Consider the following 26,724-nt stretch of genomic DNA (forward strand, 5'->3'; position numbering starts at 1 on the left):
TTTTTAAGTAAGCAATAAATTGTAATGTATGGCCTTTAGTTGTAATGGAGTATGTACATTTTTATTTTGACTTAAGAGTCTGTATAATGTTTGCACCACTGAAGATGAGTGTGTGCACCTATATTTTTATTTTATTTTATTTATTTTGTTTTGCTGTAGTTTCTCAGTACGGCCGCCAGGTGTCAGTGTTGGCCCAGCCCGCGGCGGTGCAGAGAGCCGCTGTCAGTGCGCAGCGCCCGGACTCTCTCTCCTGAGCGCCGCTGCAGCTCCGTAGTTGCCGCTCAGTGCTGTTGCGCTGAAGTGAGTCCAGACATCTGATTGTCTCTGTGTTGAGGAGGAGACCCACACGGTGTTGACCGGCGTGGAGGCAACAGGGAAACCGTCTGCCGTCTGCCTCACCATCCTGTGGTTACCCCCCACTCGGAGATCATTTTTAAAATCTGGTGCGGACCTCTTCATCCCACAGAAACCAAACCAGCAGCAACAACTTCGGGGGATATTTTTTTGTTTCTCTCCACGTTGCACACAACCATAAAGTGGAAATTGCTCGGATGCTGTTTGGAGCGCGGAGGAGAGGGCAGGAGAACCGGCGCGACACCACATGATGTCCGGATTATTATTTACTTGAACGACCTTGGGTTATTTCCTCTTTCAACGGATTATTATGATTTTTGTTGGAATGGAGAACAACCTGACGCATTTGGCACACTGTGTGAAAAGTATGTATAGCTCTACAGGATCACATATTCATTTTAATCTCATGCTTGCAGATGTATTTCCATTGAGGCTCAGAGAGGGTTTGCACTGTGTTGTTCAAACAAATCAGGTTTAATCCAAAACCCTCTGACAGCTAATGGATGCTTTCACTCTTTGGTTCACATTAAGACACATTTACCACCATTTAAACACAATAACATAGTATCAGATCTGGTGGAGGATTTTGAGACAGTTCCTGTGTTGAGGTGCTGCACCTCCAAATGTGTTACTCACAGGGAGACTCCCCACTCTGCATAAATCATTCATGGCCTGCATGTTGTGCAGCTTTCTGAATGAAGCACATGTTTGCTGTGTGCCAAGGCCTGTAGTCCTAGAAAAGGAGCTGTCACTGTGAATCAGGCTGCAAGGCTACGGTTAGTGGAACAGATGGGAGACACAGGCTTACAACAGAACAGCATCAGTGCACTCAAGCTAGAGACAGACGTACCCGTGTCATGCAATACAAAATAGGCCGAGGGATTGAGTCATAAAACACTGTGAGGTAGAGGAGGGGGAGGTGAATGAGTAACACTTGATGTGCAGAGGAGCAGAAAAATGACCCTGCAGAGGTGAGCCACCAGAGGCCTTGACCTGGAGCCAGTGGCTGGAGCCTGGGTCACTCTGTGAAAATCGTTCACAATCCTTTTCCTCGTTCCCGCCATCTGGTATTTATAGGCTGCTTCTGATGGGAAATAAATCACTGAAATCCTCACGCTATCTCTTTCCACTCTCTCTCTCTCTCTCTCTCTCTCTCTCTCTCTCTGCAGTTGAGGAAGGGATGAGTTCTAGCCGGCAATGGAGCAGGACTGATTGTTTCAACACCAGCACACAAGGATGGTCCTCCTAGCCGGTCGCCCCCAAGTGCCCTTGAAATCACCACCCTTTACTGAGTAACAATCAGCGTCACACTCAGACATGGATGAGAGTGGATGACAGGAGCGCAAAGGCAGCAGAGCGAAGTCGTGGGGAGGCACAGAGTTGCTAACTTCCTGGAGCAAAATGAAAACATTGATGTGCGAGTTAGGAATCTAACCAAAGACTCTTGCACCTTACTGCCACCGCACATTTTCCACACTACAGTTAATCAATGCTCCATCCTCCAGAACATGGGGTGCGTCAAGTCCAAAAGGAGCGACTCCGCAGCCCAAAATGCGAACTCTACAGAGAAGGTGGAAGGCAAAGCCAAGGAAGCAAAGGGCGAGAAAGCCTACTTGGTGCACTCCGAGATGGGCCTGGCAGAGAACACCCCTCAGGTTAGCCCTGTGCTGTTGGAGTACGCCCAGAGGCTGTCTGAAGAGATCGTGGCCCGGGCCGTGCAGCAGTGGGTGGAGGTAGACCGCCGCTACAGTGACATCCCTTACATTGAATGTGACGTGCCATGACTTAGGAAGGGATGTCAAAGTGGAAAGGCCTGGGCTAAGCCGAGACTGCCTTGACCTTGGAGGTTCTACGTTGTTAAACAAGGCCAATGGTCTCAAACGCCTTCATTCAGAATGAATTGTTTACCTGCTCAGAGCGAGAATATGAATGAGCTGTTAGTAATTCAGCTTTGACCCCCTTTTGGATTGGATTATACTTGGACTGCACGTAAAAATCCTCCTCCAAAGCGACCAAAGCACTCTGATCCATGTTCCTGTGATTATCTGCAACAAAGCTGGAGTCAGGAGCGTCTTCTTTCGGATATCGTCTTTCAGAGACCTTATTTGTCCCCTTTCCCAGTAGGTGTTGGCTCTCTGTGGCAAAGCAAGAAATCCTATCAGATATTGCCTGGAATTGTAATGTTCCCCTTTGCCAGTGAAAGTCTACCCCATCCATCGATGCTGTCCCACAGCCAACATTCCCTCCTCTTACGGAGAAAGCTATTAATAGATCCCTTCATTTGGTGAAGACTCTCACTTGAAAACTCTCACTGGTGTCATCAGGTCAGAAACACACCCAGCTGTCCGGCTCCTTCCAGTCTGAGCAAAAGAGCTCATTGTGCTGAAGTTCTCCCTTAATGGCATCCCTGGAGATCCTGTGGCGGAGCTGCAAAGAGGAGCATCTTCCTCAACTCCGCCATTAGGCAGCCTCGACCGCAGCGTTCGTTCCAACAGACAGGGTCCTCGAAATGAGTCCAGGAAATTTTGTGATGAGTTTCCTGAACTGCAGGATATTCTGCGCACACACAGTTTGGAATCTTTAACATTAGGGACCTAGATCCCTGGGGACCTGCTGGCCTCTTAACCACAAAGGAACCAGGGCATTAAAAAGGATTGACACACTTTTCAGCATGGATTTGGCCCGTCAACAGAACTCAAGTTATAAAACAAACAAAAAAACACGTGGTTTTGGCTAAAATGTTGTAGGCCTAGTTTTTTTGTCAACATTATGTAATTGTATCACGCCAACCTGAGAAATACTGCCATCTGCCCTATAGAGGACAACAGCACAAATATGCAGACCTCGAAACCCGTGACATGTCAATCCAGTCTATATATGACTTCTTAAAATAGTGTGGTGCTGCTCTATAATAGAGGGCAACAATACTAACCAGGGGATAGAGTAGATATATTTGGAATAGAGGTTCACAACCGCAAAAGTCCTTAATGAATGTTGCTATGAGCCCGACACTGTTTTCTACTATTTGATTTATATGAGAGGGGATATTACACAGCTCTGCTAGCTGGACAGAGAGGTCAATGTAGCTGCAGATTTGCGCACAGGTACTCTAATGTATGGAAGCTGAGAGCAGCAATGCTTGCTATTAGTTTTTTAATGCTAATATCTCGAGAGCACAATTTAATTATTTAGTTATCTAGAGATTAATTGTTGCAAGATCAACAACGCCTGACTTGATCTCAAAAGGCCATAATTATCATGTGATCATTTAAAAAACAGAAGTCGTTTTCTCTGGATAAATTAGGCTATCTTGTAATTCAGAGAAATCAGATTTTGTTTTCTTGAGATCACAATAATTATAAATTATTGCGGTCAAGTGAGCTGCCATCAGTCTCGACTCTGGAGACAAAAAGGCCAATTTCTTGAGATGGCTCACTTGACCACAGCAAGCTATGATTATGATGTGATCTTGAGGAAATGCAAGTGGTTTTTTTATGATTGTCTTCTCATCCTGAAAAATCGACTTTTGTTTTCTCTGTCACATAATCACATTATCATTTTGATTCTTGAGAAAAAGAAAACAAAATTTTATGATTCATCACCAGAAAAGGACTTTTGTTTTCTCGAGCTCGACAGCAGTTCACTTGACCACTTGAATGCCATTACCTTGAGATCTCAAGTTAATTATTTTGTCATCTCAAGATAAGAAATCTAATTTTCTCACAATAACGGTTAATTTTTTTATTTTGAGAAATCAAAATATTGATTTCTCGAGATAATGATGTGATTCATCACAAGAAATTGACTTCTGTTTTCTTAAAATCACATTGTAATTATAGGCTTCAGCAGTCAGTGAGGCGTTATCAATTTTAAAAGAACTTTTTTCTCTTTTTCGAGAAACTATCCTTTTTGATTTTGAGAATCAACATGAATTTACCCCGTTATAATGAGAAACACATTCCTAATCTCTAGATTTTGAAATTAATAACCTGCGATCATGAGAAATAACATTAAAATAATAGCAAGCACAGCCGTTTTTGGCTTCCGTACAAAACAATGTCATTGGGATATACCCAAAATTCATGTCCCAGTGCTAGCTACAGAAATGCATTTAAGACGATACTATACTGCCACAATGATTTCCAGTGATAACAATTTTGAAGAGTGTTTAAGTAATGAAAGAACCATACCAGTACGGACCAGTAACCCTAAGAATACTTCAATACAAGCTGATAAGCCATATTAAACAGTGGCAGGGTATTTTTCTCTCCACTTGCCTTCTCCCTAGTTCTTCTCTTACGACACTAATTGTTTCAGTTGGCCAACACTAATGCAGGTCACACTGTATTGGGAAGTCTAACCAACATAGAAGCTGTTTCAGTGCTATCTGAAACTCTGCCCTTTACAGGGAAAAGTTGCATCATTCAAAAAGTCCTTGCTAATGGCATTATAAAGTTTACAGGCGTTAAGTGATGATTAATCGAAGGGCTGCTGACAGAGAGGTTTCTCTACAGAAACATGATGCGTGTAATGAAACACTTTCCCATCATGCTGAAAATCAACTCATAAAACAGAACTTGCACTAATCTACGTGGACAGATTAATCTGTCGGGGTCATCCAAAACATGTTGTGAACACACTGAAGATTAAAGATGACACGCCATATTCCTAATTCTTAATCTGGTGCCATTTGTTTAGTTTCAAATCAAATGATAAAGGCTAATCCCCCTGGCTGTGCTGAACGTTGTTTGCTGTCAATGTTGGAATTCAAAAACAGCAAAAGGCCTACAGCACACGAAAGAGCTGATAACAGAGAATGTCATCGCCAGATTTTAGTCAGTTTATGCTATTAAACTTGCACATTTTCTTTATAGTCCACATGCCGGAGGATGAGTCGTGCCATTTTACATGTTGATTTTAGTGATATTGGGAATTCTGACCCCAAACTTGGTGATGGTAAAGTTTTTACAGATTGTGGTATCACCGATTTTTACAACTTCACAAGAGATCCAGTATTATAACTCATGTTGTCTAAAGAAAACCAATGCATTGGATTGTCTTTGTGCAGACAGCCATGGAGGGATCGTGTCTGCACCACAAAGAGTTAAAACTGGGATCAAACATTAACGCCTGTCTACAGCCAATCATCTGTGTCTTCCAGTTGACGCTTTTAGCTCTGACTGAAAGGTTGCCAATGCTCCCTTTTGGAAATCTGTAGTTTTTTAAAGGTCACTCATTTTAAATTATTTGACAGCAGCAGGTGTTTGCACAGAGATGGGAGATGCTGCCAAACTTGCCAACTACTGAAGGATTTATTCATCTCAAGGTGGACAGATTCCCTGGAAGGCTGTTAAGACCTTTGGTACAGATTAAATTAGGGCTGCCACTAACAATTATTTTCATGATCAGTGAATCTGTCAATTAAATTCTTGGTTAACCTTTTCATCTATAACATCTCAGAAAATAGTGAAAGGTGGGAGTGGGAAAAAGTGGGAGACAGTGAACGGGGAGGAAACAAAATTAAAGGCCAAAAGAAAAATCGCACTCGATACACACTCAAACTCAGAGTTCCACCCATGACAAAAAACACACAGAGCCAACTGAAGGTGCTGTCCCTCTGGAGACACACAACCAACTGAGAAGGAAAACCAAACCTCCCTATAAAACCTCTCAGCCTGGCTGATCACCAGCAGCTGAGGAGAACATCACAGTTGCACCCAATCCCTCCTGATTAGCACACCTGGGACCTAGATTTTGGATCTCTGTGGATCTATGACCATAACAAAAGTATTTCAGTCAACCAAGATTTTCTTTGGTTTATTTAAAGCCCAAGTCTAGAACCCACTTCATATTGGAATTAACCCTTTGGAAACCTGAGCAAATTTGCTTGATTTCTTTTAAAAACATGGGAAGAAGGCAATGAGCAATAAAAGAAAAATAAATGGCCAAAAAATAAGACAAAGGAAAAAAAAACAAACTATAAACGAATTAATAAAAAGTACAAGACAATTGGGTGGAAATTAGTCCAAAAAAATTAATAAATAAATAAAAGAAAGTTGAAAAAGATCAATGATGATGTGGAAGAAAGTGCTTTGAAAAAATATAAATATATGAATATACTTTTTCATTAGCTTTTTTCCCTCTAGACATTTTCCCTAGCTTTTTAAAACTTTTTTTCTAAAGTTACTAATTTCTTGCATTTTGATGAACATGTATCTTACCAAGTAGGTCATTGTCTTGTTTCCTATGTTTTTGAAAGAAATCAATACCAGTTCTCTCAGGGTTCAAAGCTTTAAATAATTGTGAAAGGTGTCTGAAAGCAGCACGAGAAAAGAGGTGTCACTCCAGGTTTCAAAGGGTTAAATGGCTCATTCTGAGGTAATGCAACCACAATAATCCTTAGCTTAAGGTGATTATATACTAATGAAATCATTTCTGAATAATATATTCATTTTCTGCCGATAAATGCCCATAAAATCCTTCACACTGACATGTAATTCCATAAACTACTCATTTTATGCTGCTTGGCAAAGTCAATCAAGTGAATGATCTCTCTTTAATTTTTGACAGACAGCACAGTGGTGTAAAATTATTCTGCTATAGAAATTGAAACCCCTGTACCCATGATGCCTCTGATGTGCCAGTGAGTGACAGCAGCCATAGATAGAAGAAGTCATAGTGCAGTGGAGTTGATGCATAAAAAGATGAGCTGACTTGACTATAAAGTGAAACCCAAGCAGCAGCCAGGACCCTCCTGCATTGTTTCCATGACTTCTCTGCCAAATAAGTGAGAAACGGCCTCCAGGAAGCAGCTGTGTAAGATGATACCTGTCAGCCTGTGAATACATCATCATCAAATAACATAAAATGTGTGACTTTTTGCTTATTCCTGTAGTCCAATATTCATCAAACTGTACATACAGTATGTGTAAAAACTGATGATGCCAATAAATCAGATTTATGCCTTCTATCATTATTGAAACACTTTAATATTTATTTCTTAATTACGACTTCAGAGCAACCTCACACCTGTGCTTTTTAACATATTAGTGGCACATTTAAAAGGGACACTTCACCCCAAAATATATATTTTTTCTTCTTACCTGTTGTGCTATCTATTAGTCTAGATTGTTTTGGTGTGAGCCACTGATTGTTGGAGATATCGGCTGTAGAAATGTCTGCCCTCTTTCCAATATAATGGAACTAGATGGCACTCGGCTTGTGGTGCTCAAAGCACCCTAAAATAAATAAAAATTAAAATATAAGAATAAGAAGTCATGATGTTACTCAAGATAATCCATAGGCCTTTTTGTAAGCAATTTCATGTACACTGTTAGGCTTACTAAAAAACAATTTGTTTTTACGTAAAAAAAAATAGGGTCTGAGCTGCCTTAGAATTTTAAGTTGACTGAATTAGAGAAGACAAGTTAATGTTATTTTGTAAGGATTCAACTGGTTTTCTCAAATTCAGTCAACTTAAAAGTTAAGAGCAGCTCGGACAGACTTTTGTAAGTTTAAACAAGTGCTTTATTTTTACTCCATATGAAGTATTAGTATTAGTATTATAAGTCCATGAGTAGATCCATGCTTCTGTGGTGTGCCGTGATATGGCTGGTGGGTTTAGCTCGATAGTAAGAAAGATCTACGGAAAAAATGAAAGTTTTGGTCGCTTTGACCACCACAAGCTAAGTGCCGTCTAGTTCCATTATTGAAGAGAAGACAAACATCTCTACAGCCAATATCTCCACCACTCTGCAGGTCACACCGAAACAATCTGAACTGATAGATTGCACTACGGGTAAGAAAAAACATATCTATGTTTGATTTGGGGGTGAGCTGCCCCTTTAAAGTCCCGGTCAAACATGCTGCATCCTGTAAGAGAGCGAACACACAGCAGGTTTAAAGTTCAGCGGCATGAAGAACAAACAAAAAGGATTTGGAAGTGACTGCTGGCCAGCGCTTGTTTGAAGAGCCATAAAGCATGAGGGTTTATCAGTGACGCACAGAGAAAGACTCAGACGCTGTCCTCGGTGTTTATGGCAGTTTATTGTCTCCAGTACGTGGAGGTCGTCCTGTCTGCCCACTGAGACGGCTGAGAGCGCCTCAGACTGCTGTGACAGGCCTGCTGCTGCCTGATGAATGTGGCACACAGACTAGAAGAGGCTGCTGCAGAAATAAAATGTGTGTCACTGAGTCAGACTGTGAATGTGAAGGCAGGAAGAGAAGCCAGACAATGTTATGAAAAAAGTATAAAAAAAAATTGAAATAAGATGCAATGATAAGTAACCACCCATTATCATCTGAAGTAATAATCATAAATACACGTAATAAATTGCCATTGTTATTACTGCTGGCTCTATTACAGTGTACTGCAGTTGTGTGTGTGGTGAGAACACACTCCAGCAGAAGCTGTTGCTTGACTGCTGTGTGCAGGTGCACTCAAGGACAAACACTGTGTGCTGTCTCTATTTCATTACTTTCAAATGTATTAAAAGGTGGAAAACTAAAATGTGAAATAGAAATGTTATATTGGCTATATCACTGTCAGCTGTTATAGTTTTTGTTAAGTGTAAATATCACCAAAAGTAGTATAACATGTTAAAAAAAAAGTCAATGCGTGGCCTTCAATCATATGATCCCTAAAATAAATGGAGATATATTTGTGTCAATATTATTTGTTTGAGGAAAGAGAAACAACTTCTACAAATACAAAAAAAAGTTGTAAACTCACATTTTTTGTTCAAACATATCTGCAAATACACAAATTCCACAAATTTAAATAAAAGTAATTGTAAAATGCAAATCTGCAAGAGTAGCATCGAGATTCATGAATAAAAACTGGATTCACAAATATCTGTTAGAATGTTGTAAATGTAGGAAAATCATCACAGATGCCTTTCATTCATTTGTAAATTAACTGAATGTATTTGCAGATATATATATTTTTTAATTTCTGGAAAATGTTTGTGCTTTTGCAGATCAATTTTCTATTCACATTTGGGGGTTTTACGCATTGTATTAGCAAACTGTGTTTTATATTCACAGATTACACTTGAAAAAAGTGATTGTCGACCTCTCCACACAAATAACATAAGTAATCTAAATAATAAGTTGTAATAATAATAATAACAATAATAAATGCAATACATGTAATATAAATAATAATATAAGACAAATAAATCTCCATAAATATGGCACTTAGTAATAAAAGCTATGATAGGGTTTCAAAATGCTCTAAAATGGTCTGTTTATCTGGCAAGTTGTTTTTTTTTAATTTTCTGAGGGGAATTTCCCCCCCAGAACCCCCAAATTAAAGAAGTTGTGAGGTAAAGGTGCTCCAAATCACAAAAACCTGTTCAGAAGCCTGCTTCATGTGTTATCTGTTATTTGTAGATCCATCACACGTTAGAAGTGCTCATTTATTTGCAACAGACTGCTCTGTAACGATCTTATAGACAGTCACAGAAAATATGTAGCACTTCCTGCCAACACTCGAGGTAAAACAGAGCAGTTTACAACCCGACATGCAGCTAAAATAAATATTTATTTTCCAGAGTTCATATTTGAGCAGCAGCTTAGTGCTGATAACAAAGGCACTTTCTAAAAACCCTGCCACTGTTTCACAAGAACATTTTAAGCAGGTCATAAAAGATCCTACTCTCAACAGCTGCAGTCCTTCAAAACATAAATGAACAAGAACACACAACATTTCAGATTACATTACCAACTCTCTTTATTGCCCTTTGTTCCAGCAATAATGCCTAATCTGACTGGTTATCTCATAAATACTGCAGCTATGAGGACTCAAGTTTAGGGAGGTGATTTGATACCAACTGAAAAACAGTGACGTGTCCATCAGATAAGGTAAATGATAAAAACACAAGACAAAAATGCAATGTAACATGTAAAGGCACTCAGAAGCAATAATGTTAGAAATCTGCCATTTGTCTTAGGAGTGTTGTGTGGAAATGTCAGAAAACCTTTTTTTTTATCCCACTGAAAAGAAAAGAAACAGAGACACATTATCGGAATTAGTGACCACACTGTAGAAATACAGATGATACTGATGGGTGTCACATCAACAAACACCCACAGGAAATGTATGAAAGCACTCAGCGGTGAGATCATTCTCCTCCCGTGTCCTCCTGTTAATGCTGCTGTGCGGCAGATTCCTTGCATTCGCAGCAGCAGAGTTACTGCTGTATGACTTATGTAAAATAGAGAAAAAAACACTCCACTTCCACTGCAGAGCAAGTTTACACTAAACATTTTTCAGGTGGGACACGCAGGGCATCTGTTAGCTGCCTCTTCTACTACTATTTTTGATATCTGGCTGTGATGAATCAGAGCTCCTTCTCCTCAGCAGCAGAGAAGCAGCCTGGATCTTCTTCTATAATGTTTCACTGTATTTAATAGTGCCGAGTCCAACTATATGACCTGTGGATGTGCGTGTTGTGCAATAACAGACTTTCTTACATCCTCAGCAGCACAGTGCTCTCACTGGCTGACCATTACAGGCTGTGGGAACCGCAGGCTTGGAGAGGGCTCAGTGGGGAGTGTGTTTAAAGGCGAGGAGCATCAGAAAGTCAGCTCCTTGTCTCCCAGCGAGGAGAAGCACTGCTCCACCGCCTGATCAGACACCTCCTCCAGTGTTGACGGCTTCCATTTGGGATTCTGGTCCTTGTCAACCAGCACTGGAAACAAAGAAAACTATTCATTATTTATCCTTTAACAGCACTTATTATCAATTTTTTCCCATTATGCTTTGTTGTTCATTGCTGTCTTTGCAATCTCTATTAACCCTTAGGGACTGTTTGGTGAATTTTAGATGCTTTTGATTCTTCTTTTGTTTGATAATTTTGGCTGTGTTCATGCAAATGGCATACATTATAGCAAGATTTTGTATTTTTGTTAAATCTTGGAATTTCCAGCTCAGCTCCTACAATAACTCTAAAATACAGGCAAGTGCAAGAAATGCTCCATTGCAACCCATTCAAACAGACATTTTTGGTCCCAAAGCATAAAAATATGCAGTGTATTATTCTGGGCCTGGAATTTGTTTTTTTTTTTTTACTATTTTCCACCTGATGATGTTTTTTTTTTAACCATATTTGGCATATCGATTTCCACTAGGTGCAATGTCACAATCAATGTTGCAAATCATTGCCATATCCCAGGCTGTGATAATAAAAAAAAAACAACAAAAAAACCCTCATTTGCACTTAGTACATTGAAAATAATTCCATCAAAAAATATGGTGGCATCATGACAAAACCCTGGCATTTAAAGGGTTAAAATTCTGAAAATTTACGAATATTTGATATTTATGATTAAGGCTTGGTTAAAAGAAATGAACTCCACAAAAGTAGAAAACAATATTTTTGTATAATATTTTTTAAGCTTAATTTTGAAAAGTGCATTTTGTGCGCAGCGTGATGCGAGTGTGTGTAATATTCCAGCGGGCCTTAAGGGTTAATGATGCTACATCAGTGAAATTCACATCCACCCTTCTCCACTTTTGTTGACCATGGACTGCAGCGACTTACCTGCTCGTACACCTTCATAAAAGTCGTAGCCCCTCTGCAAAACAACAAAAACAAACCCATGAGATTAAAAAAAATCTCAGATTCCAGGTCACAGCTGAACTGAAACCTATGTGGCAGATAACACATTTAAGTTCCATGTGATATTATTGTTGGCACCACTGTTGCCGACTAGATCTCTTTCCATTTTCCTCTGAGCCTCAGCAACAAAGCTCTTTTTCTTTTGCCAGGTAGAGTTTCCACTGTTATTTCAGTTGTTCCATCATCTGCCATTCCTGCTACGAGGGATGGTAACGTACTGATACAGAGAAAACAAGAGTGCTAACCTCTTCCTGTTTTGGTTTTGCATTGGTTAACGCACTTCTTTGTGTCATAGTCCAGCCTTCATTTTCCCGGGACATCGTACCCGTCGGCAGACAGAATTGCACAGTGCCAGGGAGCTAATTTAAACGCCAGTGGTGTCATTATTCTGTAGCCATGACACTGTGCAATCAACATTTACTTAATAATGATAAGTTAAAGCTAAAGAATTGCTAGCATTACCGATTCCTGGTTGTATGCCTTGGTGGACCACTAGTTATGATGTAAAGGCCAGAAAACTGTTTTTGCAGTACATTATGATTTTACAGTGAAGCTGACCTTTGACCTTTTGGATATAAAATGTCATCACGTCATCCTTCCTTCATCCCATTAGTCATTTGTGTGAAATTCATATTTAGTGTACGAGTTCCAGAGTTATGTCCAAAAACATGTTTGTGAGGTCACAGTGATATTTGACCTTCAGCCACCAGATTATAATCAGTTCATCGATGAGCCCAAATAGACGTTCGTGCCAAATTTGAGGAAATTCCCTCAAGGCTTTCTTGAGGTATTGTGTTCACAAGAATGACAGATGGAAGGTCACAGTGATCTTGACTTTTGACCTTCAAATTTGAATGAATTTATCACTGATTCTCGATATCAGTGGCAAATTTGGAGAAATTTCCATGAGGTGTTCCTAATATGTCACTTTCAAGAGAGTGAGACGGATGCAAAGTCACAGTGACCTTGACTTTTGACCACCAAAATCTAATAGGTTAATCTGTGAGTCCAAGTTGATGTTTTTGCCTAATTTGATAAAAATTCTCAAGGTGTTCTTGAGATATCACGTTTATGAGAATGGGACAGATGGTCAAACAGACAACCTGAAAATGTAATGCTTCCTGCCGCCACTATCGCCAGTGCGGAGGCACGAAAACACGCCTGTTTGCACTTTAATGATTCATGTAGGTTAATATGTTAAAGACTGTGCAGGACAACCACCGCTGGATTCATCTTGGCGCAGTGCTGAAAACATCAGCAACTTCCACACACTTCCATCTATGTAGCAGAGCTCAGATCGGGCCCCAAAAAAATCAGGCCCAACCCTTTATATGAACAACACACAGTTTCTATCCAAGGTCGACCCCAGCCTGACCTATGGCAGCAGTTTTAGGCCCAAAGTCAGTTAAAAAAACACATTTGTACTATAAAGACAGGCCCATAGTCTATAGCATTTTATATATTATAAAATGGAATTTTATACAACTTTTTTTGTATTAAAACATGTATTATTATACATATATTCTCTCATTTTCCGTCCCTCTCTCGCCTGCGCTCTCTCCAGTTCTCCACGTATTCTGTGACTTTCTCTCTCTCCTCTCTCTTTCTCTCTCTTTCCCTCTTAATTCAGCCCATTAAACCTCCTTCCGAAGTCCCAGTTAAGCACGGGACAGTTCATATCAGTTTCATTACAAAAAATGGAATATTTAAATGGGCCCGATTCATGCACGAGTGAACAGTGAGAAATTACAGCCTGCATCAGGCGGGTTGGGCCAGGCAGAGAATCTAAGCTCTACTATGCAGTGATTCTCTTAATCCTGAGCTTTTGGTCAGTCAGTTCTTCATCAGAGCATCCATGAATCAGCCATGTTTCTCCACTGCATAGATGGAAATGTGCAGAAATCTTTGCTACCATCATGTTAAAGAAAGATAATAAGTTATTCTAAGCAACGGGATCCATATCTTGGATCCCGTTGCTTAGCATAACTTATTATCTTCCACATTTTGTTCAATGCAGATTACTAGTGATACTGATGGATGTTGATAATTTGAATGGGTGTGTTTTTTACCATGCAGGCCTGGCTCAGTCGATACTCCATCGCCAACACATCCTGCAGGCTCAGAGTCGCACCCGCCTGCAGCTGCTTGTAGGTGATCTTCAGGGATGTGGGAGACATTCTGGACAGTGTCTGGAAGAAGAGACACAGAGGCAGTGATGGGCTGCTTTATTTGCCTTTACATTAATAAGAAAATCTGCAAATGATTAAATAAAATTATGGATAAAACAAGCAAAGCAACATGCAAAAACAAAGACAGCTCTGTATTTTTAATGTTGGAGGCGAGACGGTGAGTCAGAGGTGTAGTAGTAACAGAGGAAGTGGGTTTATGATAAATATTTGATGCGCGAGCTGACCCCCCTTTGACTCTGATTCAGATCTTCATGGTTTGAAAGGATACAGGAAGTGTTTGCATGTTTGTTGGCTGCAGCAGAATGGAAGCAGCCAAGGAAATATTTGCTAAGCCTTCAATATGAAGCATACTTCAAATGTTACAAATCAAAAATAATAAACAGATTATGGCAGATAACAGCTGACTGCTGGTACAGTATCATTAATCCTCGGGGACAGTGAGGAGAGGGTGGGGCCTATGAGGGAGGGAGGGAGGTCTAATCTGGAGCATGTGCGCTGTTACGTAAGCTCCTTCCCTGGTTTGATCTTATTGGACCATCTGCATGGAAATGACAAAAAAAGATGGGAAAAAGTCACATCTACAAAGAGTCAGATTTTAGAATAATTAAGGAAAATTCGCAGAATGAAGACACCGTGGCCTGCTTAGAGCTCAGAAATCTGACAGGGCAGATTCTGGTCATCAACACGCAAAACTAACCTCATTAAGTGCTTAAACTGAGGTAACCACTAATAACTAACATATACTGCTAAAGCCAAATGATGCTCTGGCTCCACCCCAGCACTGCCAGTGAGATTTATCTGATGGTGGACTGCAGAGAGGTAACGTACACAGGTACAGCAGGACTTAAACCCTTTGAGACCTGAGCTAATTTACTTAGACTTACTTCTTTCAAAAATGTGGCACAGGAAATGAAAATCCAGAAAACAGAAAGAAATTAGTAAAAGGAAAATCACCTAAAATTAACCAAAAGGAAAAAAATAAAATAATAAATAAATAATAAATATTAGAAATAATAATTATAATTTCTGATAATTACAAATATAGTTTTTGCTGTTTGCGGGGCATTTAATGCCAAATTGCTGTTTCACAGATGCATCATGGGTAGCTTTCACAAATGTGCAAGCTACCCATGATGCCATGGGTACTCTGTAGTGATATCCTTTATATAATCATATTGGTTTATATGCAGTGCCACCTGAGGGGTCAAGGGTCATAAGCACTCATGTTTGGTTGTCAGCCTTGCCCCTTGAGCGCAGAGATTTATCCCAATCGTCTGAATCTTTAGATGATAAAATGGATTATAGATTGTAAAAATCAATACATTCCTTGCTATTGTGTGTTGGGAATAGTTGCTATCTAATTGTCAGACTGTTTTTCACAAAGTGAACATCCTGGCTTGTTAAGTGCTGAGTCTTTTAGGGACGCTCCTTTCATACTCAGTCATACTAAAAGTCACAGTAAAGCAGGTCGTCTAAAATAGTAAATAAAAAATGACATAGTATATAATACACTTAGATACTTTATTCAGTTACAAATGAACCTTTTTACCTGTAATTTTTTTCAAACTGGTGTTTTTGAGTCTTCCACAACCTTTCCAGTCTTTTGTTGCTGAATGTCTTTGAAATGTGTTGAAGGCATCAGATTTAAAATAAGTGTATATTTAACAAAAAACCCCCCAAGAAAACGCATCAGTCCGACTATTTCATATCTTATCTCTGTGCTGTATTAAACTGAATGTAAGTTAAAAAAAAAAATTACATATCAGTGCATTCTGCTTTCATTTAAGTTTTACACAATGTCCCAACTTTTTGGGAATATGGGTTGTACTTTGTATGGCCAGTAACTGTACACAGTTGATGGTTAAAACTGACAAACGCTACATTCATGCACAATTAAAATGAGATAAAATGTCAGTCAAAGCTGGTTGTCAGTGATTCTGATAAAGCTGCGGGTCAAGGTCATACCTCAGCTTGTTTGTTGGCGAACTCTGAGCCATCTGCCTTCAGGTTCTGCACGATGCCCTCCACACTGCTGGAGCTGAACAGCCTGACGGGAGAGGAGGCCCAAAATGAGTTTTCAGGTTACGTCAGTCATTTAAACTGAGATCATAAAGTTGCTTCAAAAATTTCATTTTCTCTGCTTTCAATGCCCATCTTGTAAGGGTAAGGCTGGCAATATTCTATACATTTCTTGAATTAAAAAAACAACAACACATAAATAAACCAAAACTAAAAATGATTTGATTCTACTACGTGAAATGAGTATTTTTTGTGTGACCAAAGCTTGATATATTCTCTATATACTGTACTCCTGTTAGAGTAACATCTGCAAAAATGACACATTATAGTGAGAGATTGCAAGACGAAGTAACATATTGTTGGTTTTGGTCTTTTCATGGCATTAGTTGACAATAACAGAATCTAAAATATCAAAATCTTATCCTTTAGGTATCTAGCTGTTTACTTGTTCTTCTGTCACACCCATCAGATTAGGTTTATACTTATTTGGGAACACAAAGATTCAAGGCTTACCTGTCAATATCAGACATGTGCTTGTCCAACACAAAAGGCTTCTCAGAATCCAGACTGCTCTGTGGACAGAGAGAGAGCACAGACATACACTAAAACTGTTTACATGAAAACAGATGCCAGAGGGCAACTCGCTGCATATCTAAAGGAATAGTTCTGATTTTTTGCAGTGGGCGGTTGTATATGGTTCTTATCCATAGTCAGTGTATTACCTGTAGGAGATGTCAGTTGGCATGCCCCCAGTTTGGAGAAGCAGACAGGAGTACCGCCATTGAATCTATGTAATGTACTGCTGTGGATGGGGGCAGCAGCAAAATGTATTTTAGCCACCTAAAAAAACAATATCAGTTTGAGTGTTTGAGTGTACTATATTGGGCATGTTTTCACTGCGTCACCTTTCTGCAAGGCAGCACCTCCTGACGGGAAACTGAAACTTATGTGCTTTATGCTTTCTTCGAAGCCACCAGACTCCATTGACGAAAACGTTAATTTTACCTTACAGAACACAGGAGTTGCTGGTGTACAGCTGCCACAATCGGTTTGTTTGTGTTATTGTGTGACTTAAATGGATCCAAACTAAGTGCTCTAAAGCGCAAAGTCAATTAATAACACTAACTAACTTACTGATCATGGCAACAGTAGACCAGCAGCTCTTGTGTTCTGTGAGGTAAAATTACTTTTTTTTAATGGAATCTGGTAGCTTTGATGAGAGTATAGATAAGTTTCGGTTCAGATTAGCTCTACGTTGGAAAGGGCTGTCAGTACAATAAAGCAGTGAATATTCTAATATAGATTCTATATAATACACTTAAACTGATTGATACTGATTTTCTTAGGTGGCTAAAATGTGTTTTGCTGCTGGCCTATTCCATAAGGAGCAAACTGCTTATCTTCTATGGTGGTATTCCTGCCTGCCTCTCCAGACTGGGGTCATATTGACTGTATTTATACACAGACTTTGGATTAGTACCACATACAAACCCACTTCAGAAGATCAACACTATCCCTTTAAACTGTTTTAGGTATTTCAAGTTTAGCATTAGTTGTATGGATCGCACATTTAAGGCTTCTAACCTGCTTCTGGTAGCTGTCTAGCACTCTGGAGACGTCTTCAGCAGAGGGAGACTTCAGATCCACCAGCTCCTTCTCCAGGTCTGGGATCTGTTAAACAGAGGGCTTTACATTCAAACTGGCCCTGAAACAATGGCTGTAAATCTGCTTGTTTGTGCGCAGTCGACTGTGAATTTAACAAGCCACAAGGCTCGAACTAGTCATTTTAAAAATAATCAAAATATTGAATGCAGGCAGTCTTTCCCTTTTGGTTCCACCAAGGACATATTTAAAGGACTGAGTAATCTGGATTGCAGATTTTTTTGACTTTATATCCTTACATCTAATAGTTTTCAAATTGTGGGTCTACTTTGATTCAATCTGAAAATAACACATGAAAAGCGACAGATATAGAGATATTTTTGCAGCCTTGTTTTCGGTCAAACTGCTGTAGAAGTTGTACAAATAAACTAACTCCCCCCCGCTGCTCTTCTGTCCTAACAGTCAAGGTTACAGTCTTGAACAAACTTTGCCGCCCACTGCTCTGACCTCACGGCAGCAGCAGGACAAACACAACCTGCCGCTGGACCAGCCAGAGTTTGTTGGCACCTTTAAACATGAGTGAGACACTCTGTGACTCAGCATCCGGCTTTCCAGAGGAGCTTTAACCTCAGCCCCTCCCCACCACCATGCTCCTGCCCTGCACTCGCCCCTGCAGCATCACCAACACGCACACAGTCGGGTGGATTAGATAATGAACTGAGAGCAATATACCAGAGAATCTTGACTGTTTGACTCATCACGTGTTTGTCTGCAGTCTTGTATAATACATGTTGTATATATAACAGCAGTACTCCTTCATAGCTCAGGATGTTGCGATAAATAAAAAGACAAACATCCCAGTACAAATTCCTGTGAGGACGCTGAGTTTAATCTCCTGACTCCAGTTACCTTCTTTGACTCCACAAAGTGAGTGGCAACTCCAGCTCTTTGCACGTCACGTCCCTTAAGACGGAAGCCCGTCAAGGCCAGAAAGAGACCCAGCTTCCCCTGGAGCCTCGGCAGAAAATAGCCACCTCCCACGTCTGGGAAAAGCCCTGTCAAAATAAAACATAAAACATGGTTTTCATACAGATGCACAGCATGAAGCAACATTACCACCTGTCACTGTTCACCCTGACAAAACACAAACCAATGAACAATTCACCATGTCATCAGAGCCAGAGTGACACTGGATTTTTGTGGATGACAATAATATTTTAGAGTTGAAAATATTAAATATTATTTGAGTGTGCTGGGTGTGTATGTGGGTTTTGGTCTTTTTTTCCTTTCATTTCATCTTGTACACTGTTATCTATTTTGGTGTATAGCTTTACTTTTTATTTAATTCAGATTTGTATTATTTTTGCTGGCATTCTTTTAATTTAATTCAAATCAATTCAATTCAATTTAATTTAATGACTTAGGATATCGCACACGGAATAAATATATCAGACATGATAGAGTTTGGGGTGGGTAAGTGGTAATCTAGGGTGTGCTGGGTGCATATTAAGGTTTTGGTTTAGGTTAATGTTAATCTGTTTATGTATGTTATTTGTATATTTTTATGTGTGGACTCAGGAAGAATAGTTGCTACCCACGTAGCAACTAATTTTACACATTAACAAATAAACTAACTAAACAAATAAACTGCTGCTGCACAGTAACCATTAAACCAGCATACTGTCGCATTTCTTTTGCAAATTATACCAGCATTGCCCTCCACATTGCCCTCTTTCTTTAAATATCCTTTCACCTCACCCAGAGGTGGTTTACGTCCAGTGTGATTAAGTACAGCCATTAACAAAACAAATGATTGTTGCACAGCGCAAAACATGTGGCTTATGAGCATTTATGGTTATGAAAAACACACAGCCTTAATCTGTAGAGAATCTATTCTGTATTCATTCAATAATATTTCCATTTGACTTCTGCATTTCATTGCTTATGTCAATGTTTCTGACAGGAGATGAGATTCCACTGGTCACAGTAGGTTTTCTGATGGCTTTTGTACTGTGGCGTGAGGCCGTGGTGGTGGATGCTGGGAGAGAGAGAGAGATTAGATGAGCTGACCTGATTCACGGCTGAAAATGTAATATCATAAATGCGGCAGATTATGGCTGTTGTTCAGAATGCTCGCAGGGGCTGCGTTCAATCTGTTAATCCCACCACAGGGAGGGGTTAATGTGTGTTTGTGTGTGGCTGAGAAAAAAGAATGGAATGAGAGTGGTAGAGGTGTGTGTATTCATTAAAGGATTAAGTCTTATTCTAAACTTTATCACAAGGGAGTAACTATGATCATTTTAAAGTGAGTAATGACTTTATTTAGAGCAATGAGCCCAACACATCCTTGAAGGGTTTTCTGAGGTCGGCCACTGAATTATAAAGTGTTGCTGGGAGTGGTGGGAGGGGGGCATTAATAAATCATATCCAGGGTCTCCTAGAGGCCGAGGAAAGCCCTGATCACATGATAAAATCCAGCCAGAGACAATGGATCAGCGCTTTTCCATTCATCCATTTGGCCATCATGAGATGATCAGTTAGATGTGGAAAAACATGTCAATAACGTTAATTTGCCATGTTGAAGCCCCCTGTGCTGCTCACAACAAGGTCTGTAGATTATCTTGAGTAACTGGGTCATGCTCTCTAGAAAGAGACTTTGCTTTTGAGTTTGTCAAATGTATTTTTTTGGCGCTTTGAGCACCACAAGCTGAGTATAGTTCTATTATATGGCAGAGAAGGCAGACATCTCTAGGACCGATATCCCAAACACTCGTCAACTCACACCAAAACTATCCAGACTTATATATAGCACTACAGGTGAGAAGAAAACTACATATTTTGTTTTTAAGGTGAACTGTCCCTGTAAATTCTCTGCACCCCTTGATAATGTTCTAGTTTGAGGGAACCACACAGTAGGACCAGCTTTCATACTAAGATCTTTTCACATTTCTGTCACATTTATTATGTGCAAAGAACGGTTTAGTTTCACTTTCACTGCGCCTGGTGTTCTGCTGCTCCGTCTGACTCCAGAGTGTGCGCTGCGCTCCTAGAATGTGGTTCATCGAATAACCAAACGGTTTATATATTCCAACAATGCTATGAAAAAAACAGAACAAAAGAAAAAAAAAGAGATGTTAATATTAGCTGCATTTACACTGCCTGTTCATGGCGGGAATATCACGCCGTTATGCCGCCTTGCTGTTTTGCATATAGTGTCTCGCCTCTGAGCTGGGAACAGAGGTAGTAACAGCGCAGAAACAAGGTCTGTGTAAAACGTAAAACCGGAGAGACATGACCATGGGCGGCACAGGGGTAACGTTTTGATGACGTTTTGATGATGTATTTGCATGTGCGACCAACCACAGGAGATTTTAAAAGCAGCATTGTGGCTAATACAAAGATTTGAATGGTGGCTGAAAATACCCACAAACTGGGAAAAGCAATGAGGTTAGGGGGCTCCTTGACCACTTTGCAGCGGATAAGATAAGCCGCCAAATAACAGAGATGGTAAATGATTGTGACTGTCATGCTAAGCCTTTGTTATTGTTTAGAAAGTTTTGAAATTTGTCTGAATTGCAGATATTTTAGGACTTCTCCAACACTTCAAACTGGTACAAAACTGGCACACTTCAGTGATGAAGCCTGATTCCACAATGTGACTGTAGTTGCATTAAGCTCAGCACAAAAGAGAGGATCCATCCCTGGATTAGGACTAAAATAGGCATGTAGGGTCTCAAAGCAGCTGCTATCTCTGTGAAATACTGGTCCCTGATGGAAACTGTGCAATGTGAAGTCCAAGTGTCTGATTTCAGATGGGAGCTGCTGAATATTGACAGTGCAGAGGCCTGGAAACCAAGAGTCTTTAGTAAAAACAATAGAGACACAGCGGCTCCGCAGGGGATTATCAAAGATTTCCTGCCTTCTGGCAAAAGTGACTGGAGAGTGTAAAAACACACCACCAGGTTCTTGTTTAATTAATCAGCATTAATAATGAGGCCAAACTTAAATGTGTTTTATGGGCTACTTCCGCAGCAAGTACTGCACAACACAAGAGTGTATGTGAATGGATAGGATGAAAACAAGATGCAAGACACACCCTGAAAGACACACATAGTGAGCAGTACATCAATCCCCTCATCCAGCCGATCCTCCGCCTGCTCAATCAAATTGCCGTCCCATTTCCTCCTACTCTTCAGTGTGGCCTCGCCTTTTAAAGAGGATCCCACACACACAACAGTCAGACGGCATCAACAAGAACCTCTGCCGTTTCTTTCTGCTCCGCTCATTTTTTTCCCTCTGCTGACAACATAATCTTCATCCTCATGCTGCTCCAGACATCTGAGTCAGAATCCACTCTGCGCACCACCACGCAGAGTTAAGCATCAGCTCAAGATTTATCACGGAGCCCGAGCCCACAACGCTTGGGAGTAAGCTTGATTTGTGTGTGTGAGTGAGCACTCGTGAGTCTAATAGATGATGACGCGAGTGTCCTTGGAAGTTTGCAAGTGTGAGGGAGTGAGTGCACGCAGTCCATTTATCAAAAAAGGAGAAGATGCAACTGAGCTGCTTCTGCACAAAAAAAAGCCGAGCATTTTTCCTGCATGTCACGATTCCAACCCATGTTTAATAAAAATTTGGTCTGAGCCGTTAAACTGACCATCAAAGAGGCTCAAAGACTGACTCAACATCCATTCACCATCTTCATGAAGTAAATACACAGAGAAGACACTGAGAACATTAGCTGTCTAGTCAGTTTCTGGCCACAAACCCAGTGTGATTAACACTATGGTGTCACAGTTTCCTGCAAATACTTCCTATGTTCATATGTAATTATATAACTGTAATAAAGCATCTGGTTTTAAGTGACAACATGCTAGTTTTTGCCATAATGTCAGCTGTAATTCATTAGTTGTTAGAGATTTGTTAGTAATCTCCTCAGCGCCTCAGGAGACGGCCATCTGTCTACAGGGGTCAATTAGCTAAAGAGCGAACTGAAGCTTAGTGCCTGGCAGCAAAACCCTCAAATACACTCTGGATGATTTCTACACACAGTAAACCATTTAGCCACTGATAAAATATAATAATGTGCCATTGCATGTTTTTGGTGGTATCAGATTATGCAAGTTAAGTTTGCAACTTTAAAGAGCCAGACAGTCCTTTCATCTCATATTAACGTTAAATGAGAATGTGTTTTTAATTACAAATTGTTCAACTGTTTCTTTAGAAAACATGGAAAAATGGCAATGTGCATCTTGACAAGACACAACCCCAAAAAATAGCAAGAAATTAGTAAAAAGTTACAAGAATTACCTGGAAAGGAGAGAGAAAATTGTAAGTAAAAATTTAAAAAAAATTAAAAAAGCAAACAAACAAAAACAGGAAAAATGTACAGAGAACTACATATATATAGTGATCATAATTATACATTTAAAATTATATTACAGAAAAGTATTTATATATTATTTTAAGATTTTTTTTGTTTTATTTTTTACTTTTCTTTTTTGCTCATATTCAGGAAATTTTCTTGAAAATTGTACAAGACAAGTTCTTGCTAATTTTGGGTTGAATGCAACATTGCTGACTGCTATCTTCTTACTATCTTTAAAGAAATCAGGCTGATTTGCTTGGGTTTCAAAGGTTTAAAAGTACGGTTTTAGCCACACTTGCACAGTCATATTTAGAGATTGGTTTCACTGTGGATGAGCATGTACAATTGACATAAAATGATGTCAGTTTGTTTAATCTCTCCAACAATTGTTCTACATTCCAACTGCTTTCATTTTTTGAACCATCTTTTCTTTTCAATTCAGTACGTAAAGACGGATGACCAGAGTAAACACATATTTTGGGGCATGAGACATCCTGAGAAGTCTGCTTCACACCCAGTGGTATCAGGATGAGGTCATCAGTCACACACTGCGCTAAATACCGCTCATCTATCCCTCAGTGTATTCCCTCTCCCAGCCTCTCATGCAGACAGACCTCATGTCTATGAATGCATATGATCTGGATCCAGCTGGGTCTGCAACTGGAATCACTGCTCCTACATAATTAATGGTCTGGAGATAGCCGCTCACACTGATGTGGGCCGACCCTCCCTCGAGGAACGCGGGAGCTGGTGCAGCTGGATGCTCTCACCTATGGCGGTCTCTGGCATGGCAAACAGCGTCTTCTCAGTGGCCACTCGGAACCGTCCATGAACTGACAGGCCGACACCCTGCAGGGGGGGACGACAACAAGGTTACAAAACGATCAATGAAATGATGAAAAGAGGAGGAAACAGAGGCCAAGTGATGTGCTCAAGTTTGAGATGGAAAATGCTGAGTGAAAAAAATATAAAGTAAACCAGGTCGGCCCCGCTGATGTGTGTGTGTGTGTGTGTGTGTGTGTGTGTGTGTGATTTATGTGTGTGGCTCCCAGCAGGGAGAGAAGTGAGGGCTAATGAGCAGACTGGTCAGATGACATTTCCAGCATAGCTAGGACTATGCGTGCGTGTGCGTGTGTGTGTGTGTGTGTGTGTGTGTGTGTGTGTGTGTGTGTGTGTGTGTGAAATTATGGGGTTACCATGGAAACAATATCCCCTTGCACATGTACTGGACTTCTACAAATAAAACATGTCAATACGCTGAAAGGTGAGTTATGATGAAATCTATCATTTAAAGAATTTTAAAAGCTTGGAAAAAAACTCTTTTTAGAGGTGAAACAGCTTAACTGACAACAGTGTCAGTAGGCAGCAGAGATGAGCCAGACTTCAGATCACAGTGAACACAAATCAACTGGGTTGGCCCATATGGAAAAAAAAAAAATCAGATGTTATATATATATTTGTACAAAAACCTCAAGGTTTGACTATTGGTGCTTTCACAAAATATTTACACAATAAGTTTTTTGATAAATTACACGACTTTCAGCTGATAAAATGTACAACTGACATGTATATCATATAAAGTTGATCAAAACTGCAACGCAAAGTGCTTCATACAATAAACCCCGAAGGTTTTACATTACGGAGAATATGCTGTGTTTGGACCGGCGACTGTACTGAGCAGCAGGGTCATTTACTGGTCAGGTCAGAGAAAAATCCAATACGCCAGTGAGGGACTGCTGGTGATTAATGACTGTGGAAGGTCATCAGGTAAATCCCCTGATGCTTCACATCCATACGAGGTGGAGGCTGAAATGAAACTGGTGATTAATTTCTCTGAATTTATCCGCGGGTCTGTGTCAAGAGGGCTTCATCATATCTCGTAAATCTGCTTCTCTACAGCTGAATATCACATGAGAAACATTTCTCTTTTCCCATTACACTTTAACTTTGTGTGGCTGATATAAAATATTGTGACGGTAAAGTAAAGGAGTGAAAATATTCTGAAAATAGCCTACACTTAAACTGAAATTGATTTTGTGCACAGATCAGGGTTCATTCACCATATTATCAATACATTTCCATGACTTTGAGGTAAAATTGAAAGACCATTGATACTCCTCATTGCCTCTTTTTTAAGACTATGTAATAGCTTTTTTTCTAAATGTACATTATTTAAAAAAACCCAACAAATTTGGATAATTATTTATGAGAGTGGAGGGGGTCAAATGACCTTTCAAGCACTGGGGAGGGACTTATGTTTGGACTTTGTTTTTTTCTTGGCTTAGGGGCAGGGGCATACATCCTTAAAATGCTGTATTTTTTTATTTCCTGATTTTTATTTTTATTTTTTGTTGAAAACATACCTTCCAAATACAGGGGTATTTTTTTCTTCTTCTTCTTTTTTTTTTTAAAGAAAAGAATGCTGCTCTTTTTTCCCTTTAAAAACCGTTGGTGACTTTTGCAGAAAGCAGGCCTTCCAAACGCAAACAATCACCAAAAATTACACCTTTTCTCACAGCCAGAAACTGCAAAAACAAAAACATTTTACATATTTTATCATTGGATTTTTGAAATTTTGTTGAAATTTTCGACGGTCCTTTAACACATCTTGGGTTATTATACAGGTTTGTGAGATAAAGCTCCATGACTTTTCCAAAACTGTCAGGGTATATTTAGTTTTCAAAAACTTTTCCAGGCTGCTTTTTGCATATTCCATGACTTTTGCTGTTTTTTTATGACTGTATGAACTCTGACATATATGTAAAGGAGTCCACCTGCTGAGGGCTGACTCACTGCAGACGAACTCTTAGTAAAAGTGTGATTACAGCCTGCACCGCGTCTTCACCTGGATCATCTTGAATGGCTATAAAGGTCAAAAGGGAATACAGTTAAACTTATTTCAGAATGTCAGTCTTTGAAGAGGAAGATGAGCTGGCTCTGAAAAGCGAGCCACAGGGCAGAGCTGCAGGATTCGCCTTGAGTCTATGTGACAAATGTCCACAGAGGATTAAAAATATCTGATCACTGGAGACTAAACAGACCTCTGCCTGCAGTAGTTGCTCTTTTGAAGGTACCAGATCCCCGAATGAAAAAACAAAAAGAGGCACACATCAGAGACAGACTGCATCAGTGATATGATGACTGTGCTTTGGAAACACACTTCAGGATCAGAGCAAACAGGAACTGGCTTCACTTTCTCACTAATAGAGTTCGCTGTGTTAAGTGTGAAATGAATACATGACATGAATGAAAGAGTAACACTAACACAGAGTGTGAAAAACTACACACACTGTTGCACTGTTACATTTTCATTTCATGGGAGCTGTATAGAAGAGCTGCATGATATGAGAAAAACATGTAATGATGATGAATATCGCAATAATGATATCAATTGTGAGAAACAAACACTTAATGGTCTAGTGAGTTAAGCCTTTGTTCTGCTTTCCGTATACTGCAAAAACACAGCAAACTGTTTGTTAAATAAAAAAAAACTTCTTTACTGAAGAATTTGAAATTTTGAACTCGACACGAAATGAACCAGTCTGACTATAAACAAGAAATCTCTGTC

The 26,724-nt window shown here is 39.8% G+C and overlaps 2 protein-coding genes across 2 annotated transcripts in view; one reads left to right on the forward strand and one right to left on the reverse strand.

The window, feature by feature from the left end:
- Positions 1-104: 104 nt before the first annotated feature.
- On the forward strand, positions 105-7,324 carry akap19 (A-kinase anchoring protein 19). Its single transcript, XM_088082939.1, has 2 exons — positions 105-719; positions 1,524-7,324. The coding sequence occupies exon 2, from the start codon at positions 1,686-1,688 to the stop codon at positions 2,136-2,138; it is 453 nt and encodes a 150-aa protein (XP_087939065.1). The 5' UTR covers positions 105-719; positions 1,524-1,685; the 3' UTR covers positions 2,139-7,324.
- A 2,738-nt stretch (positions 7,325-10,062) lies between these two features.
- hibch (3-hydroxyisobutyryl-CoA hydrolase) overlaps positions 10,063-26,724 on the reverse strand; it is a 28,248-nt gene continuing 11,586 nt past the window's right edge. Inside the window, exons 7-14 of the mRNA XM_042494019.2 lie at positions 23,927-24,005; positions 18,698-18,843; positions 17,771-17,857; positions 16,700-16,758; positions 16,133-16,214; positions 14,048-14,167; positions 11,901-11,934; positions 10,063-11,048 (exon numbers count right to left, since the gene is read on the reverse strand). Coding sequence (XP_042349953.1) covers positions 10,933-11,048; positions 11,901-11,934; positions 14,048-14,167; positions 16,133-16,214; positions 16,700-16,758; positions 17,771-17,857; positions 18,698-18,843; positions 23,927-24,005 — 723 coding nt within the window. The 3' untranslated portion in view covers positions 10,063-10,932. The remainder of the gene's footprint in view (positions 11,049-11,900; positions 11,935-14,047; positions 14,168-16,132; positions 16,215-16,699; positions 16,759-17,770; positions 17,858-18,697; positions 18,844-23,926; positions 24,006-26,724) is intronic.

The sequence above is a fragment of the Plectropomus leopardus genome, chromosome 10 (assembly GCF_026936395.1).
Source record: "Plectropomus leopardus strain MGB_pleo_1.0 chromosome 10, ASM2693639v1, whole genome shotgun sequence".
Classification (NCBI taxonomy): domain Eukaryota; kingdom Metazoa; phylum Chordata; class Actinopteri; order Perciformes; family Serranidae; genus Plectropomus; species Plectropomus leopardus.